This window comes from Myodes glareolus, chromosome 17, assembly GCF_982192425.1.
Source record: "Myodes glareolus chromosome 17, mMyoGla1.1, whole genome shotgun sequence".
NCBI classification, from domain to species: domain Eukaryota; kingdom Metazoa; phylum Chordata; class Mammalia; order Rodentia; family Cricetidae; genus Myodes; species Myodes glareolus.
In genome coordinates, this window is record NC_142042.1 from 56,568,732 (window position 1) to 56,588,534 (window position 19,803).

The 19,803-nt window shown below is 45.6% G+C and overlaps 1 protein-coding gene across 2 annotated transcripts in view; it reads left to right on the top strand.

The window, feature by feature from the left end:
- The first annotated feature begins 5,836 nt into the window (after nt 1-5,836).
- Nucleotides 5,837-19,803, top strand: part of Cd101 (CD101 molecule) — a 39,093-nt gene continuing 25,126 nt past the window's right edge. For both annotated transcript variants that reach the window (XR_015735357.1, XM_048442192.3), the window contains exons 1-3: nt 5,837-5,973; nt 16,294-16,674; nt 17,862-18,275. Coding sequence is in view for 1 of the 2 variants with exons in the window: in XM_048442192.3 (XP_048298149.3) it covers nt 5,931-5,973; nt 16,294-16,674; nt 17,862-18,275 (838 nt within the window). In the remaining variant the exon portion in view is untranslated. The remainder of the gene's footprint in view (nt 5,974-16,293; nt 16,675-17,861; nt 18,276-19,803) is intronic.

Below are 19,803 nucleotides of genomic sequence, written 5' to 3' on the forward strand. Positions count from 1 at the left end.
GGATATCCTTGAACATGCACATGATTGAAACTTAATGATACTACGCCTTGTGAAGTAAGCCAGATACAGGAACTATGTAGAGCATCTAAAGCACTTAGAAGTCAGAGCAACAAAACGGCCGCAGGCGAAGGAGGAGGCGTGTGAAAACACAGAAAGGCTCAGTGCTCCCGTGGCACCACATGTATTTTTAACTTCTTCCACATTAAAGAAAAGGCAGTAGTGGTTTTACATACTGCGAGGCAGTAGATTCTAGACAAGTTGGATGTGGTGGCATACCCTTGTAATCACAGAACGTGGGGAACTGAGGCAGACGCACGGCCAGTAATAGTTCCTCAGCCTGTTCTACCTATTGAGTTTGAGGCTGGACTGGGCTGTGTATCCCTAGTGTAGCAAGGGGTGATTAGGGCTGGTGAGGTGGTTTAGCAGGTTCAAAGCACTTTCTGCCAGGCCTGACTACCTGAATTCAGTCCACAGGACCAACAGTGTGAGAGCAAACCTTCGTATGGCTGCTACAAGTCATGTACCCCGCCAGCATACATACACACACACACAAAAATCTTAAGTTGGCTATGTAGTACAATGAACCCTTGAACAATGCAGACTGTGTCAGCCACAACAGTTGGGTATTTGTCCCTAAGGGTGGGTATGGGAGCTTCCTGTCCCCACTCCTTCCTCCTATTCTGAGTTGTCTTCTCTAAACTGTTCATCAAAGTTGCTTGTAAATCAGGATGTTTATAGAGTCGCCCTTCCCTGGGGAATGTTCCCTTAGCAAGAAGAAATGACCTAGGGATCCTTGCGGTGGTATCTTCCTTCTTCAGGCAGCTAAGCAGATCTCCAGCTCTCCACCCCTGGTGCCTGCGCTGCTTCTGTGCCAAACCCTGCCCTTGGCCTTTGCTCACAGGAATTCAGTCCACACTTTGAAAACTTCTTTAGCCTTATAGTAAATGTATTGATGGAGCCAGGGCAGCAAGCAGCCAGAACAAAGGGGCGGGGGTGAGACTGGGCAGCATCCTCTACCACAGGCCCAGCCTGCAGCACTGTCACTCAGAGAGAGCCATGGTTTCTTCTTGGTCCCTTCTTGTAGAGTGGCTGGAATGCTGAACAGGTAGCCATGAGGCTTAGCCACAGGCTGCCTGACATCAGCAAGTCTGAGTTTAGGGCAAGACTCCAGGGCTCCAGGGGACACAGTGGCAGTCAGTTTGCTGTTGACCCCTTAGACTTTCTGGTTTTGGTTTTTGTTGTTTTTAATCCCTCTGCAAGTCACTCACTATCCTACACTTGACCCTCCGTTAGCAACACACACCCCCTTAATCCCAGCACTTGGGAGGCAGAGGCAGGTGGATCTAAATTTGAGGCCAGCCTGGTTTGCCCAGTGAGTTCCAGGACAGCCAGGGCTTTACAGATTTAACCCTGTCTTGAAAGAAACAAAAAACAAAACACCCACCCCTAAAAAAAAAAAAAACAAATACAAAAAACAAAACAAAAACAACAACAACAACAACAACAACAACAAAAAAAATCCTACCATGACCAGAAACAATTTGGGAAAGAAAGAGTTCTTATCAACTCTCAGGTCACACTCCATTACTGAGAGAAGTCAGGGCAGGAACTTGGAGGCAGGAACTGATGTGGAGGTCCTGAGGGGGTGCTGCTTACTGGCTGTTTCTTCCTCGTAGCTTGTTCAGTCTGCTTTCCTACCTCAGGACCACCAGTCCAGGAGTGGCCCCCACCCACAAAGGGCTGAGCCCTCCCCCATCAATCACCAGTTATGAGGATGCACCACAGGCCTATCTAGGGGGACATTTTCCCAGTAGAGGCTCCCTCTTCCAAAATGGCTCTACCTTGTGTGTCAAGCTGACATAGAACTAGTCAGCACAGCAGCCTCAGACTCTAACCTTGAGGATTTCCACAGAGCAGCCCAGGACTTGGAGCCTCCATTCACTTGGCTGTAAAGTGGGCCCGGCAATGCCCGTCATTAGTCAGTCTAGGAAACTGTCGTGCACCCAGTAAGGGAAACATCGTGGTTTGTTCTGGGGCCCTAGATGCGTATGATGTGAGATCACAATGTTCACAGTTTCAGTGATTCTGTAGAACTAATATCAAGGTGTGTCAGCTTGAGAGAAGCAATACAACTTTTTGTCTATCTTGCAGGAACTGGGACAGCTTTTTTTTTCCTTGACAACAAAAGTGCTCTCCCTTCCTCTCTCTCTCTCTCTCTCTCTCTCTCTCTCTCTCTCTCTCTCTCTCTCTCTCCTCTCTCTCTCTGCCTTTCCTCCTCCCTTTAGAAAAGAAGCAACATCACCCTGTCAATGCTCTGGCAGAAATGGAGGCAACTAAAATAGAAAGAGAAAAAATGTTTTGGCAAGAGCCAGGAATCTGAAGTTGCAGCACATTTGCTGGGTCAGATACGTTTCAGGGCTGTAGAAACTCCATGTTGTTGGCCACGCGGTTCATGCTTATTTCTGAGATAATTCTCTCTTCACCGCACATGACAGATGCAGTGATGCTCGAGGTTTTAACTCTACCCCCACCCCTTTGCTGGGTCATTGAGCTGCTTCCTGCAACCAAGAGGCAGAGCTTGCATTTGGATTTAGTCTTTGTTCTGTGGCACAATTCTTCTAGCAATGATCCACCCACTGCAGATGGGAACCAATAACAGATCAAAGTAATGCCACCAAAGTCCAACTGGTGAACCAGGGAGTTTGCTGAGGTTACTTACTTCATAGGTAAGGGGTTACTTAAAGGTTCAGAGATAAGGCGGCTAAGTACTGAAAACACCCACGCCAGCATGGCTGGCAGTTCACGAAATCTAGATGCCTGGAGTTCTCTGCACAACTTAATAGGAAGCTTAAAAGAGTGGAGAGTCTCCTGTCCTTGCATCCTTGTTGCTTATAGTGGGCGTGGGAAGGACTTGTGGATGTTGTAAGTTTTAGGGACTTCCTGAGACTTGTGAATTGTTTTCTTCCTTAGTCCTCTAGGATGGAGTGTTTTTACTAGGTCTATGGAACTCTTTATGTGAAAATGTGTAAGACACATGGCAAAGCATTGAGTTGTCCAACCCAGGGCCATCCTAGGCCATTACTGATCCCATCACCTGACACATTAGTGAAGTTACTTAGCTAACACATAGACTGATCAGTGAAAGTAAATATCACTGAAGCCACCAAGTTGTGTAGATGTTTATTCCACAGTAGTAACTGCTGATACAGTATATTTGCCTAAAATATTAATACCATAATGTGGCCTATGACAGCTCTAGCCAAAACGGTGAACAGATTTCTGCAATTACCAGCTTGGAGAGTAAGTTTGAGATCTCAGCCCTAGGCAGCCTGCCAGTTAATGCTCTCCTATGCACAGCCAGCATGCCCCTGCCTCTGTCTTTGGAATTTTACTTCTTCCTGGGATTTCCTTCCTATCCCCTCTTGCCCACTGGAATCATACTGGACCTGCAAGAACCTACTTCAGAGCATGCCTGTTGTAACGGATCTTGGTGGCCAGCCCTGCCTCTCCAGCCATTCACTCCTAGGATTTTTCTTGCCAGGCCATGCGCTGGACACCCCAAGCCTGCTTCCTCCTGTGGTTTCTGTTGTTTATCTTCAGATGTTTACTGAACTGGACTCCAGGTTCCTGAGGGGTGGAGCTTTCTTGTCCTTCCTTTACCCTCCAGGTCTTGCACAGAACTTTGAAGGGGGAAGTCCAGAATCTTTCACAAAGGCCTGTGTAGGTTAACTGGTTTCGGGGAGCTCGTTTTTAAGAGCCCACACCTAGTGAATTTAACCAGAGGGAAGGATGATTCAGTGAGCAGGTGTGTGGATAGAGAAATAAAGAGTGGATAGATGGATTAAATATTAATATCCCAACTCTGTAGATGCACCCTGATCTATGATCATTCCACTAAGAAAGTGAATTTTACTTTAAAATGCCTTTGTCCTGAAGGCTCCTTTAACCACTCACTCACTCACTCTTTCCAGACTAGACATGCCCCACCTCCTGCAGCCATAGCCATCTCCTAAGGGAGCTTCCCTACTTTCCCCATTGTGACAATCTGTCATGTTCTCTCCTGCTCCCCTCCGTCAGGCTTCACTGTTTAGAGAAGAGAGGCTATTCTTTAACACGAGGCTTTCCAGCACTTGGTATCTTGTCATGTAGAGGGACTCTCTACATTTCTGATGTTTCATCTCTCTGTCCTGTCTTTATTTTAAATGCCCCAATTCAGGAACTCGTTCTTGGTGAAACAAGCAACTACAAAAATCTATGACTGACCTTTTGTTTGTAGATCTCTCTACCTCCCTCACCTTCCAACCAGTTAATAATACAAAATTTTGTTTTCAGAGAAAAACCGTGCTATCTTCATGTTAAAAACCCTCCTGATGGTTCCTCTATTCTTCAAGATTAGAGTCTGGCTAGCTTTCACAACCCGCTAAGATCTGTCCCAGGCAACTTATCAATGCCCTCCCCACACCAGCCCCAAGGAGGGGACAGTCAGCATTGCCCTGCTATGCAAGAGTGTTTCCCAATTGTGCCCCAGCCATTTTTTCTCTAGTCCTCTTTTTAGCTCAGTCCCAACTGTCCTGACCATCCCTTCTGCCCACCAACTTCCTTCTCTGCCTTTACGTGCCCCATTGTTTGTGGCCACATCTATTGGTGGTCATCTGGTTAAGAAGGCATTTCCTGGCTGGGTGTGGTGGCACACACCTTTATATCTAGCACTTGGGAAGCAGAGGCAGGAGGATCTCTGTGAGTTTGAGACCAGCCTGATCGACAAATCAAGGAGTTCTAGGACAGTCCAGGACAGTCAGGGATTATTACACAGGGAAAACAACTTTAAAAAAAAAGCATTTCCTGAGGGTGGAGGGACAGTTGTGAATATCTTTGTATGTGCAAGTTCTACCTCAACACCAGAGCATGGGGTGGGGGGAAGGGGAGACTAGATGAATGAATGAATGGTTGGATGGGTGGATGGATGAATGGATGACAGATGAATGGTGATGGATGAATGGATAATGAGTGAGCAGTGGAGTGGATGGCAGATAGACGGAAGAATGATTGGCAGATGGATGGGTGGGTGGATGGATGGATGAGGAGATCTGGATAAGTGGATAGATGGTGGATGGATAGATGATGTTTGGGTAGGTAGACAGGTGGATGGTGGTAGTGGATAGAACAGTGAAGAATCTATCTGGTACTGTGCCCTAAAACAAACTAACTTGCTACTAATCTACCTAAGTCTGCGCTTTACCAGGTCCTAGAGACTGAGGCTAATAACTTCTGCTCTTCTTGGTCTCCAGACCCACTCTGGGAAGATAAAAATTCATTTAGAGTCTTCTGATGGTGCTAACAGGAGCTAATACCCATTGAACACTTTCTGTGGACCGAATATTGTTCTAAGTGCTTTAAACCAGTGAGCTTTTGGGCTCTCTTGTGGGGTGTGTGGTATGAGCAGCCCCATTTTAGAGATGAGAGTTAGAAAAGGTTAGCTTTTCGAAGGTCACACAGCTGCTACTGGTGGAGTCTGCCCCAAACCTCAGGCAACCTAACTCTGAAGTGTCCATCTTCACCCCTCCTAAGACCCTGAGTTTGTATTTGCCAGGGGCCCCCTCATGCTTCCTCCCTCAAGAGGGGAACACAATATTTCTCTGTGCTTTTTATTCATCCAGTTTTCTGGAATTCCTTCATATTTAGCCAGGAAGAACCCCAGCTTCTGTCTGCCTGTGTGTGTTTGCTTCACCGTGAAGCTAACTAGTTACTTCCCACCCAGATCCGAGTGACTGTGAATGTAGCCACCTTTGCTTTCTGCAAGCCGTCTCCGTCTCTCCGTGGGCTGAAAACCACTAGCTTCCTCTTTACCTTTGTCGTGACAGCACAGAATTTTATCACTCAGCTGGTGAGCAACCTCAGTGCCACTGCCCCGAGAGGCAGTGCCGGTCCAGATGGCATACATCCTGTGTGCGGTATCTCTCTTTCTCTCTCTGGGTAAGTTTTACAGCTTTGATGTTTCTGCCATCACAGGGCCTTGCCATCCAGAGGCTGCTGGGCGAGAGCAGGACAGTTTGGTCTCCACAGCAACAACTAAGTTATAGACTGACTTTGTGGCCATCGTTTACTTATTGGTGACAGTGTTAGGCTTCCTTAGATGTCCTTGTGATCTGGGGCAGTGGAAGACTTTGTTGTATCCTGGGCACCTCATATCTTTTATTCCTCTATTTTTTCTAAGTTTGTCCGTCTTTGAGCTTTGCATGTCCCTGACTTTTTTTTATGTCACCTTCCTGGGTTGACCATCCTATGTAGGATAGAGAGAGGGCTTTTGCTACCACATGAAGAGGACTTGGGGTTTGCCTGATGTTTGGGCGTAACTAGATGTGTGTGCTTGTGGATGTGGCTGGGTAGGAGGAAAGGTGAGGAGAGCTCTCCAAAGTTTAGGCCAAGCTAAAAGAAGGTTCTGGGCTGAGAGAGAGAGAGAGAGAGAGAGAGAGAGAGAGAGAGAGAGAGAGAGAGAGAAGGATTAAGAAGATTAATTGGCTCTGCTAAAGGCCATATGGGGCCTTTATATGTGTTTGAACAGGGTAGAGGTAGAGGAAGGAACAATTTGAAAGGAAGCAGATGAACTGAGCAGGGAATAAAATATTCCCTTACCAAGTAGGGCAAGTACCAGGGATGCTGTGTACCATATACAACGTCCATCACAGGATAACCTATAAATGCATATTATAAAATGCATAGGACCAGAGGGTAAACTGCCCATATTGAAATAGAGTTACAAAATATTTTCAATAGCCTGTGTTGTGGCATCTGTAATAACTGCACTTGAGAGCAAGTAGGGGCCAGCCTGTGCTATATAGTGAGCCCTATCTAAACAACATTTTAAAAAATAAACCATAATATATTTATTTCCTTTCTTATTTATATGTTATACAAGATCTGGAGGAATATTTATTAACCACCAACTTCAAGGAAGTAGTGGGTATGAAGAGAATATTTTAATATGACCACAAAAATTGTCATATAATATGCAAATATCTGATTTCTTGTTTATGCCCATCACTGAAGGACATAGGACATTTTCATTGATATTAATGAAAATAAAGATGTCAGGTCTTTTCTTCACCCTGGTTTAAGAACCCTTTAATCCTATCTGTGGGTTCAAGTTTAGAACTTTCGCTTCCCAGAGACTGAGCGGAGTTTGTGCAGACCTGAACAGCTGGGATGAGGGAGGAACTGGGCTAGGCTGTAGCCAGTGTGGCCAACGCTGTAGTTTTGTTTTGTTTTTTGTTTTTTTTTAAATGAAGGGAGTACAGTATTCAATATCATGGGTTGACCAGAAAGCCCTGGTGGGATTGAACCGGGCTCTCATCATGGCACATGAGCACATGGCCAAGAGCACATGGGCAAAGATGAGACCTGGGCCCGATGAGGAGACAGGAAGCCTGCAGTGTTCTAGGACCCTTTGCCAGGTGACTGGCACCTGCCAGCACCCTGCCAGGGCAGGCATTGCTGAGACCTTGGTGGGGTCCCACACGGACTGCTGCGTCCGTGACCCTGTTCTGTCATCTAATGGAGAACGCATACTTCGTTTTTGGTGACTGCATTTGCCTTGTGTGGGGGTGAAATGGGTTTACATTGAACAGGGTTGCAGAAAGTTACTCAGCCTCATTCTGGTTTCTGATACTTGTTTTTAGTCTTTAGTTATCCGTTTGTTTTTGATAAGCAGGCTGGAAGTTCGGGAGGAAGGACCATAATGGCTCAGATGGAAAAAGGAGAAGCTGGGTGCTTTTCCCTACCCACTGCACGGTTGCCTGACCCCAGTTCTGCATTTGTCCCTTCTAGACTTTGACTCATATCAAGTTCTAACTGTGCATGGAATCACAGTTTTTACATGAGACATGTGTAAATCAGGAAATTACTTGAAAGCCTGCTTTGTGTCATTATAATTATAGAGAAGAAATGCAGGAAATTAATGATGATAAAGCCATCGGTCACATTGTTTGGCAAATCTAGTCTTTGTCTAGGCTCTGTGGTGTTGTTTTAGAATGTGGGGATGAATTCTCCAGGACCCAGCACCCACTCGCTCACCAAGCACTTTCAAACTGAGCTGCACTCAACACCTCAACTTGTTATTTTAAAAAATTAATTATTATTTGCATGTCACATGTGAACATGCATGGAGTCCGGGGGTAGTTCTGGGAACTCAGTTCTCTTCCACCTTTTCATGGGTTCTGGTGATTGAACACAGATCATCGGGTTTGCTTCCTAAGTACCTTTACCTGATGAGCTATCTTATCAGACCCTTTTTAATTATTTGTTTATTTCATATTAAACAGAAACACCAAGCCATAAATTAGAATGCGATTCTTGGAGGCTCATGTGGTGGGTACATGCTCCCCTGGGCTTGGCAGTTGGACCTGCCTGCTCCCTGGATCACCTCTGACCCTGACCAGCTGCCACACAATTAAAGGGACCATTAACGCAAAAGCCGATGGAGAGGGGCTACTTTTGTGTTCCTGAGATTGTGTTCATGGAGAAACGAAGAACTTTCCACTTTAGTCAGGATGGATGACATCCCAGCCCCCTGTTTACCCCTGCAGCACAGTGCATATTTAATGTATAAGGAGAGAACAGTTGTTTGCTGTGTTGCCTGGAACTTAGGTAGGTTTTGCATATGGTGGAATTACTTCAAACCCTTTTGTTTTTGAGACAGAGTCTCACTGTGCAGCCCAGGACATGGCTGTATTGTGGCCTGAATATTTGTGTCCTCACAGGATTCACCCGTTGGAACTTTAACCCCAGGGGGGTGGTATTAGGAGATAGGGCCTTTGGAAGGTGGTTGGCTAAATGGCTTCATGCCCTTAAAAGAGATTGGAGAGACCCAGCTAGTCCCTTCCACGTGTGAGGGCATAACTAGAAGGTACATCTGCAAGAATCAGGCTCCCACTGGCGTCAAATCGACTCTAGTGCCTTAGTCTTGGAATACCTAGTCTCTAGGGGCTGTTTCTGGCTCTTCTCCATTCAGGTTTTTGATATTGCTACAAACAGACTAAGACACAGACCTTTTCAGAGGAGAAAGAGAAAGTGTTGAGGTCTCACAGGTTATTTATTTGTGCAGTTCTGAGGGTAAATTCAGGGCCTTGTGCATACTAAGCAAGCACTCAGCCATTGAGCCCCAGCCCCAGCCAGTATACTTGAGGAGGAAATAGAAGAATTCCAGAGGCCAGTTCACAGGGATTGCACACTGAAGTGTCTAACTGTCATATCGCTGTGCACTGTGTCAGGGCCTCTCTCTTCTTCCTAGGGATGATGGTACTGCAGGGGACCGCCACTGCTCTTTTAGTAGATGGTTGACGAAGTTTTTTGCACAGTGACTTTCATTCTTGTGGTCCAGCCTCCTCTTCTTCTTGCCCTGTCTGGCTCCATCTCTCTCATCCCCTTACTGAAGCCTCTACAAAGGTGCCCTTATCCATCCCGCCGCTCACTGTTTGTCACTCCGTTACTCTTTCTAGCTTCTGTCCTCATCCTGTCCCCTACAAGGTCATGAAGTACTTTATATGGCCTGCCGTGACTTCTTAGCCTCAAAACGACCGTTGCTTCTGCTTTCCTGGGATTTCTTACGGAGACCTGCAGAGCGATGGAGTTCATTCGTCTCAAAGGACGCTTCCAGTCCCTGCCCGCCAGCAGCCCTCAGCAGTGCTGGCCAAGCCCTTTCCTCTTGGACCACTCTACACCCTGTGGTTCTCAGATCTCTGTGTGATGGCTGCTGTCCCTCCTTTCTGACTTCCCATTCCCCTCTGTATTTTTCGTCCCCCCTTATTTTCTAAACAGAGATTCTCCTTGGCCATCTTCTTCAGACTCCCTAAAACTTCTGAATACTTCTAGTGGGCCTGGTCTACATCTACAGCTCAGATTCAGGAACTTGCCAGGGCAGTAAGAAACAGTGGGCATAGCCGTGGACCAGCTGGGCACTCCCAGGCTCAAGTCTGGCTGAATCACTGTGAATTTTGACATTACTAAACACAGGAATAATGGAATGCTTTTGAAGTCTACAGGTCTTCAAAATAAAATACACGTACTTAATTATTTTCTCAAATGTTTTTTGGGTATCTTTCCTTTTTATTCCAGAGCATTCCAATTCCCTGCCTCTAAAATTAAATGCATATCTTCTTGCCCACCGTGAATACACAGTAGAAATTCTCACTGATACCCCCCTTCTTCTTTTCTGCTGAGTACCATTGTTCTCCCAACCGATTTTTATCAAACATGGGTATCTGGTTTCCTCCGACCTCCTGTCCCTATGTTCAGCCCTACTACACCGAAGCGTCCAGAGCCCTCCAGCTGTCGTCTCCACAATAGCTCTTAAGTTCCTTCTCTTTCTTTCAAGCCCTGCGTTTGCATCACCTCTGTCCTGAGCTAGACGTTCTGGTGTATATTTCCAGCTTCCACCATTCTCCATACAACCTTCGGGCTGCGTTTCCTAAGATCTTTCTGGCACTCACAGTGGCTTCCCCATTGCCTAATTAACTTCAGCCTGCTAACCATGACAGGCTCCTCATGCTCCCAGCCAGCCTCATGCCCGCACCCCAGTCTTTTTGTCCTTCTTTCCCCGAAGCTGACCGCTTCCTATTTCTGAACAGCTCTTTTCGGTTTTACTCACGTCATCTTGGCATAGTCTCAGTCACCTGAAAGTCTCTGTCCCCACTTGGCCTGCAGTCTTCCCACTCTTCCTAAGTCCAATCCTGATGCCATTTGTGCTGGTTGGCTTTGTCACCTTGGCACAAACCTAGACATACCTGGGAGGAGGGAATCACAATTGGAAAAATGCCACCACCAGATTGCCCCACAGGCGTATCCGTGGAGACTTTTTCTTGATTGCTAATGGAGGCAAGAGACCCAACTCACTGAGGGCAGTACCATCCCCAGGCAGGTGGATCTGGGTTATGTAAGAAGGTAATGGAACAGGAGCCTGGGGCAAAGCCCGTAAGCTGAGTTTCTCTAAGTCCTTTTTCAGTTCTTCCCTTGAGTTCCCACCCTGGCTTCCCTCCATGATGGCCTGTGGGTTATAAGTTGATATAAGCCCTCTCATCTCCCCTCAAGTTGACTTTGGTCATGCTGTTTGCCACAGAAACAGAAGGAAACTAGAACAGCATCTTCCCTGCAAGCCTCCCTTACCTCCGCCACACATACACCAGTCATGAAATCTCTGCTCTCTTTCAATTCCTCCAGGGGCTTGCATTTGTCTATTTGTCATGGAGGGGAATGCCATTCTAACTGGCTTGCTTATTAAGACTCAAGGTCAGAGATGGCTCCAAACTCTTCTTTGTAGGTTACAAAGAAGTACAAAGTACTCTCAAGTATCAGAAAGCCTCTAACTGGCTGAATAGATATTTATTGAATTGGCAAATAAAGCAGGGGGACATGGAGTACTCGTTTTCCCAATCGAGACTTCTAATGTGCATGTATTTCGCCAAGAAGTGACAAAAATGTGAAGCAACGTGGCCCAGCTGCCCACAATAAAAAATGATCATATAACATGCCCTGACACACAGAGAGTAATGGCACCTCAAAACTATACTTTAAAAAAATGTTTCTTTAGCTGGGAGGTGATGGGGCACACTTTTAATCCTAGTATTAGGGAGGCAGAGGCAGGTAGATCTCTGAGCTGGAGGCTAGCCTGGTCTACAGAGTGAATTTCAGGATATCCAGGGCTACACAGAGAAATCCTGTCTTGAAAAACAAACAAAAAATTGTGTGTGTGTGTATGTGTGTGTGTGTGTGTGTATGCATGTGTGTATATGTGCATATGTATGTGTGCATGTGTATATGGAGGTTAATGTCAGGTGCCATTCTCAACCTCCTTTCATCTTTTCTTTTTTTCAGTTTTTTGGGAATTAAAATATATCATTCCCCCCTTTCTTTCTTCCTTCCAACCCCTCCTATATCTCCCTACCTCTTCTCAAATTCATGGCATCTTTTTCTTTGTCATCGTTACATGTATGTATGTATGTGTATATACATATAGATATGCATAAGTGTATAAATACAACCTGCTCGGTCCGTTTAGTCTTACTTAGGTGTGTATGATTTCATGGCTGACCACTTGGTGTTGGAGAAACAATTATGGGGCTCATTCTTGGGGATGACTATTTCTCCTGCTCTCAACAATCCTTAATTGCCTATAGTTCTTTGTCCTCGGGTGGGGCCCAGGGAGATTTCCTTCTTCCATGTGAGCTTGTCTATTGGTGTTGTGCTTCTCAGGTCTTGTGCAGGTTGTTGAGGGATGGGTGAAGCTTCTCTGCCATTTCTAAAAGACATTCTCCCAGCAGATTTCCTGGTCCTCTGTCACTAGCCATCTTCTGTCCCCCTCTTCTATGATGTCACCTGAGCCTTAGATACAGCAGCAGCATTGGAGATGGGCACCCCACGACCACTTGTTCTTTGTATTTTGACTAATTGTGGTTTTCTGCAATTTTTTTGTTGCAAAGAAACGTTTATTTGATGGGTAATGAGAATTACATGTATCTGTGGGCATAGAGATAAATAATTAGAATGTGTGGGGAATTATGCTGACTTAGTAAAGTGGCAGTAGTAGGTTCTACTCTAAGATCCATGACTTCGTTAGCCCTAGGAGGCTGGTTAGGTTTCCAGTACCAGGCATGGTTTCTCTCCTGTTCAAAAGGCCTTAAGTCCAATTAGAGAGCCATTGGTTACTACCAAGATATGAGTGCCGGTATTGCAGCCTTAGGAAATCTTGTCAAATTGGTCACAGCTGGCTGTCTACCCTATATATAGAAATAGGATCTGTTACTGTACCTGGGACTCACTGATTCAGAGAGATGAGATTGCCCATAAGTCCCAGGGATCCTCCTGTCTCTGCCTCCCCCATCATGTGGGTTACAGGTACACCGCTGTGTCCGACTTTTACCTGGATACTGGGGATGCAGTTCTTAAGCATACACAACAGTCTTCTCCTCAGTTCTAAAAAATATATTCGCGTGGTGAAGTGTAGTATATAAGAAAAGGCTAATAAAACATAAATGTGAATTTGGACCAATAAGCAGAAAATAAAACCCGTCCAATCAGTACAAAGTTCAAGAAACATCGTTAGGTCCCTAGAGGTGCCCAGCCATTCTGCCTATACATCACTGTACATATCCTTCCCCTCAAATCACTCCTGACTCTCATGATAGCCACGTCCTGGCTTATGATTTTTTAACTCAACTAACAATAAAATGTGATTTTGCCTATTTAAAATTTTTTTAATTTTAGGTGCACTGATGTTTTGCCTGCATGTATACCTGTGTAAGGGTGGCTGTTAGGTCCCCTGGAACTAGAGTTATAGACAGTTGTGAACTGCCATGTGGAGAGCTGAGAATTGAACCCTGGTCCTCTGGAAGAGCAGCCAGTGCTGTTAGCTGTTGAGGCATCTCTCCAGTCCCTGTTTTTAACTTTATAAAAGATAGAATTTCTGTACATATTCAAAGAGATTCGAAGGTATTCTGGGTCTGATCAGATATAATCCTACATGTTATTGCAAATAGTTATAATTTTTACTTTAAACTTTTAAAAAATATTCCATTTTATGATACATCACTACAGTGTATCTGCTCTACTCTTGGTGGACATGTGAGCTCTCCCTTGTTTGGGGTGACAATGAACACTGCAGCTGGAAATATTCCTTCACATTTATAAATATTCCTGGTATACAGTGTCCACATTTCACTAAGGCTCCCTGGCTGAAAATGTTGTAAACTTCCTCTGTAGTCATTTTCTGGTAAGCAATTATTTTTTTTCCCAATGTGTCTAATTCCTATTTATAGATATTCAGCACAAAAAGTGTGACATAAATATATAACATTGAGATTTATGAATACTCGAATGTATTTTTAAATTATTACTGGAAATGTGTGTGGTTGGGTATTGATTAGTTTCTCGGCCAGTTTTAGTTGAGTGTCTTCAGATGCAGTTTCAAGTTTTTAGTGGATTCTGTCAGGCAATCGCTAGCCCCGTGTGGGGGAAGGGATTCCTCCTCTGTACCTTCTGGTAGTTTCCGTCTCTTCTCACAAGCTCTGCACAGATCTGTCTCCCCCCCCCCCCCACACACACACACACAGGAGTCGCCTGAACTCTTTGTCCCTGCTCTGCTTCTCTGGAGCCTGTTCTGAGGATTCTATTCCGTCAGCTCCTCTGTCCCTGCCACAGTTCTTGATGGACACTTTTGATGTTATCCGCCCTGTCTGGCCCTTTAAGGGTTCCCGGGCCCTCATAAGCAGACCTTGTCCATCCCTGTGGCACCATTGTCTATGGTCTCTGCTCTTTCAGAAACACAAGACGAGATCCCTTTTGGTCTTAATAAACAAACATGTAGTGATTTCTGGGGGGGGGGGGGGAAATGATGCTGAATGAAAAAACAGTTCTTATTTTGTGAATTTTTTACTCTTTTGACTTTTTGGGGGGGCCCTCCACCCAGCTCCCAAAAAAATCACACCCAGAGGCTTATTCCTAGTTATGTTTGTCTGACAAGTGTGGCTTGTTTCTTGTCAGCTTTTCTTAAATTATACTGACTACCTTTTGCCTCTGTGCCTTTACCTTTCTCTATTTCTGTAGACTTTTCTTTCCTTCTTACTCTATGACTGGCTGGGTGGCTGGGTGGCTGGGTGGCTGGGTGGCTGGGTGGCTGGGTGGCTGGGTGGCTGCCCCTGATGTCTTCCTCTCCTTGTTCTCTTGCTCCTCATTTTTTTTTCTTCTCCCAGATCTCTCCTTCTGTTTATCCTCTCTGCCTGTCAGCCCGCCTACCCTTGTTCCTGCCTCGCTATTGGCCATCTAGCTCTTTATTAGACCATCAAGTGTTTTAGACAGGCCCAGTGACTCAGCTTCATAGTTTAACAAACACAGTGTTAACAAAAGTCCCACACTTGAAATTAATATTCCCCAGCAATTTCTCTGTAGGAACATGACCTTTTGATCATGTTTTCTCGTTTAAACCTAATATTCTGAGGTTTCTGTAGTTGTTATTTTTTTTTAACTCTTGCTCTATTGGAGGGCCTGCCACCAGCTCCCAAATAAATACACATGGAGGAGGCTTATTCTTTCTTATAAATGCCTGACCTTAGCTTGACTTATTTCTCGCCAACTTTTCTTAACTAATTATCCCGTCTATCTTTTGCCTCTGGGCTTTTACCTTGCTCTAATTCTGTATATCTTTTCTCTCCTTCTTATTCTGTGTCTGGCTGTGTAGCTGGATGGCGGCTGACCCCCTTCTTTTCTTCCTCCTTGATCCTTCTTTATCGTGACCGTCTCCTTCTAGAGTTCTCCTCCTAGTTATACTCTCTGCCTGCCAGCCCCACCTATCCTTTCTCCTGCCTTGGTATTGGTTGTTCAGCTCTTTATTAGACCATCAGACGTTTTAGACAGGCAAAGAATCACAGCTTCATAGAGTTCAACAAGCGCAACATAAAAGAAAAAACATATCTTTACATCATTAAAACAAGTGTTCCACATAACATACAGGGTAAACAAATGTAACACATCTCAAAATCATATTCCACAACAGTTTCAATAAGAGAACATCCTAGCTGAAAGCCGTAAGAAAAAAAATTAAACTCTGAGCAAAGAACCTGCAGGGTTTCATAAAGCATCCCTTCTAGATTTCTCGGTAAAGTGAAAGGGCCTTTCTAAGAAACCAGAAAGCAAAAAAACAGCAAAATGAAGCAAAAGCAAACCGAAAAGAAAAACCTTTACAGTAGACAGGAAGTGTTGCCGCCACTTCCGGTGCTCCTTTTATCTAGTTTTGCATCAGACATGGCCAAGAGCTACAAATATCTCCAACTAGCCAGCAAGAAAGACTAAGACTAAGACTAAGACACCAAGAGCAGAGCTGAGGACTTTACCTCTCTTGAAAGCCCTTCCGTGAGAGAAACTGTGTCATGGAATTTGAGGTTTGGTGGTTTATGCTGTTTTGCCATAAAACACCACAAAAAAAATGATTAGATATTATATTACCTTTTAAGTCAGTCCGTTGAGACACACTGCTGCTTTGTGGGTGTGGTCTTGATACGTGGTTGAAGCTAAACGTTTTCAGAAGGAGACCAGAGCTATGCAAGCTCAGGTAATGGAGGAGCAATGACCTCACTGAGCTGTTCCGCTGCCAGCCAGCCTGAGGAAGGCAGTGAAGATCTGAGGTGATGATAGTCGATCACCTGAGATCTCATTTACTAGGACGGTAATATAGAGAGCTACATGATGTGGTACCCCGGGTATTAGAGCGCTCATCTATTTTTATTCCCCTTCCTCCCTCCGACTTGCAAGCTAAGCTCAGCCTCGGCCAGAGGGAAGTGAAAATTCAAGAAGGCCCTCTCTACAGAGCCGAAGGCTACCCTGTCAGCATCAGCTGCAGCGTAAGCGGTCATCAGGGACCTTCCACGCAGGATTTCCAGTGGTCCATTTACCTGCCAACAGCCCCAACCAAGGAAGTCCAGATCGTCAGTACCAAGGATGACGGCTTCTCTTACGCAGTGTATGCCCAGCGAGTGAAGAGCAAGGAGATCTACGTGGAGAGGCTGCAGGGCAGCTCGGTCCTGCTGCACATCACAAAGCTCCAGATGAAGGATGCTGGCGAATATGAGTGCCACACACCCAACACGGACGGGAAGTACTTGGGAAGCTACAGTGCGAAGACAAATCTAACTGGTGAGCTCTTGCTAGCTAGCCTTTGGCAAGCCTGTCTCCACCCTCACAGTTGCCCTGCCATGGGAAAGGCTTTCCACCAGGCTGCTTGCTCTGGGTACCCCTCCAAGTATTTTGGAAATGTGTTACAAGTAGGTGGGTCATGTTTTCTCAGTGACCTACCCCACACAGATTGAGCCATTGTGGGGCATTCCCAAGGCTACTTTGCCACTGGTAGTAGCAAAGCATTAGATAGACTTTTGCTTGTCCCCTCACCCCATATCACCTTGCAACTTACTGAGAGAGACAGCACTAATATTATTGGTGATGTCATTAACCGTAGAGTGGTTATTTTCCAACCACCATTTTCTATCACATTTTCCTATAGAGACTTCTATAGGAATTCTTGCACTGTCATTTGCCTGGAGTATCTATCTTTCTTTGTGCAGTTTAGCAGACTCCTCCACAAATTCCAGGATGCAGATTTAACATTACCACCTTCACAGGACTCTGTAGATCGCCTAAGGGCCTACCCCAACTTGGTTCGTAGTTCCCTGTTCATACCGTGATAACCGGTATTCGCCCAGTCATGCCATAACCGGCTCTTTATGTGCACATCTCCCACCACTTCCGAGCTCCTGGGAATACCCAGCTCTAAGAGCAGTGTCTGGAGCATCAGGTGACTCCGTCTCTGTGCTGCTTTCACACGGGCTTGGGCTGGATGGCTTCCATTTGAGGAAAAAGAGACCGGTAGGGTCCTACGACGGCTATAACAACTTTGGGAAAGATTGCATTAGGGATCTGAATAACAAATGACATGATTTCAGAGCTCTGTAATAGAGAAAGCAGATTAGGGTCTGGGAAGGGAAAGGAAGCGATCTACTCATGTGCATCTAGAGACACAGGGAGGCTGAATCTGGAATCTAGGCCTAGAAGCTCCAGTGCTCCTCCCGCTGGTGGCTGAGTAGCTAACCTGGCTCTAGCCTATGCTGATGGAGCAAAGCCAGGGCCATACATCACTGAGGCACATGCTTTGTGAAGTCCCCATGCTCCCTCAGCAATTAGAAAGGCCAGTATTAGGAAAGCATATAGCTGGGAAAGCAAACTCAAAGGATGCGCTTTGAGATGAGGTGTAGGTGCCATCTTCCCTCGAGAAGGTCTAGTGGAGGAAACATGGACTAGTTAGATGACCAGTGTTGCTCTGTTCCTAGTGATTCCCGACACCCTGTCTGCCACCATGCCCTCCCAGACACTCAGTAAGAAGGAAGGCGAGCCATTAGAACTCACCTGCGAGGCAACCAAAGCAACGGCTCAACACACCCACCTCGCACTCACCTGGTACCTGACGCAGGAAGGGGAGAGCCAAGCCGTTGAGATCATTTCCCTCTCCAGGGATTTCCTATTGGCCCCCGGGCCCTCCTATGCAGCTAGGTTCGCGGCTGGTGATGTGCGGCTGGACAAGCTGGGTGCCACTTCCTTCAAGCTGTCCGTAGGCAGGCTCCAGCCCTCAGATCAAGGCCAGTTGTTCTGTGAGGCCACAGAATGGATTCAGGATCCAGATGAAACGTGGACCTTGATCACAAGAAAGCAGACAGATCAAACAGCTCTGAGGATCCAGCCGGCGGGTAATTATCTTCTCAGGAAACCTGTGAATTTGCTGTCAGTGGGTACACTAGGGATAGCAGGATAGCTTTTTTTTTTCCTAAACCTTTTGTTGACTTTTCCTAAAAAGTAGATAAAAAGTTTAAGTTAATTTTGTGTTTGTCATCTGGGAAGCATGACTGAAGTGGAGGTGTTCCAGAATGTTCCATTTTGGCTTTGCTCATGTGAGATTTTATATGGGACAAGAAACATGAAACAGCTAAATTGATGCCACAGGCCAGCCTTGGACATGATTTTATAACCATGTTTGTCAGGCACTTTGTAAGCATGGTATCTTTATCATTTCACTGTAGGCCAAATAATCACCCCATAATTTGGTCAGCCCCCCATTTTCAAAACAAGGGACCATAGTTACATATACCCCCGAGTACGTTCTAATCCCTGCTGGGGAAAAGAGGAACCTACTTCCAAAGTCAAATCTGCCTCTCTCCTAAGCCTGCCTACCACAGGCAGCTGGGCCTCATTGCTGCACTAATTTCCACTATGAAGCCTTGTCCCTGTTAATGACAGAACGTCTTTCCACCAGGCTTGAAATCGTCACCTTTCGTGATCCACTGACATTTTTGTCAAAAGTAGACAGAAAGGCCTGGTCATTTTTGGTCTCTTTATGTGCCTTGGTCCAATAGGAGGGCCAGGTAAAACTGAGTATCCACCCTTGTTGTGGAATATTTGTCTAACTAGGCAAAAATGTGTTACATTTGTTTATGCTGTATTTGTTTGACTATGTAAAGATGGGTGCATTTGTGTTATTAAATAAAATTAACCTGGGCTCAGAGAGGCAGGGTTAGCAACTAGTTGACAGGAAGTAGCAGAAAGAGGTGGGGTAAAAAGAGAGGGGCTTCTGGGGATGCCAGCAAAGAGAGAAAGTTAGACAGTTGCTACTCTAACTGTATGATCTCGCAGGTTTTCACCCCGGCCTTTGAATCTCAAGGGTTTTTTGTTGTTGTTGTTGTTGTTTTTTTAAAGATTTATTTATTTATTATGTATACAACATTCTGCCTCCATGTATGCCCGCACGTCAGAGGAGGGCGTCAGATCCCATTACAGATGGTTGTGAGCCACCATGTGGTTGCTAGGAATTGAACTCAGGACCTCTGGAAGAGCTCTTAACCACTGAGCCATCTCTCCAGTCCCCTGAATCTCAAGTTTTACTAGAACAATAGGGATTTAGTTAAAGTGACCTGTCCTGGTAGCAACAGAGTCGTTGTCTGGGGGGGGGGGCAGAATTCCATCCCCCCAGGCTACAGCCTGAGCAGTTGGGCCTCTGGTGTTTAAAGTGTAGCCCCTGTGAGGAAGGTAAAACAGTATTTTAGAGCCCAATGTGGGGCACCAAATGTCGCAGACTTTCTTGGACTGCCAGACCCCAAATCATGACACGAAGACTTACTATTAGTTATGAATGCTTGGCCTTAGTTTAGGCTTGTCCCACTAGCTCTTATAACTTACATTAACCTATTTCTCTTCGTCTACATTTTGCCTCAGGGATTTTTA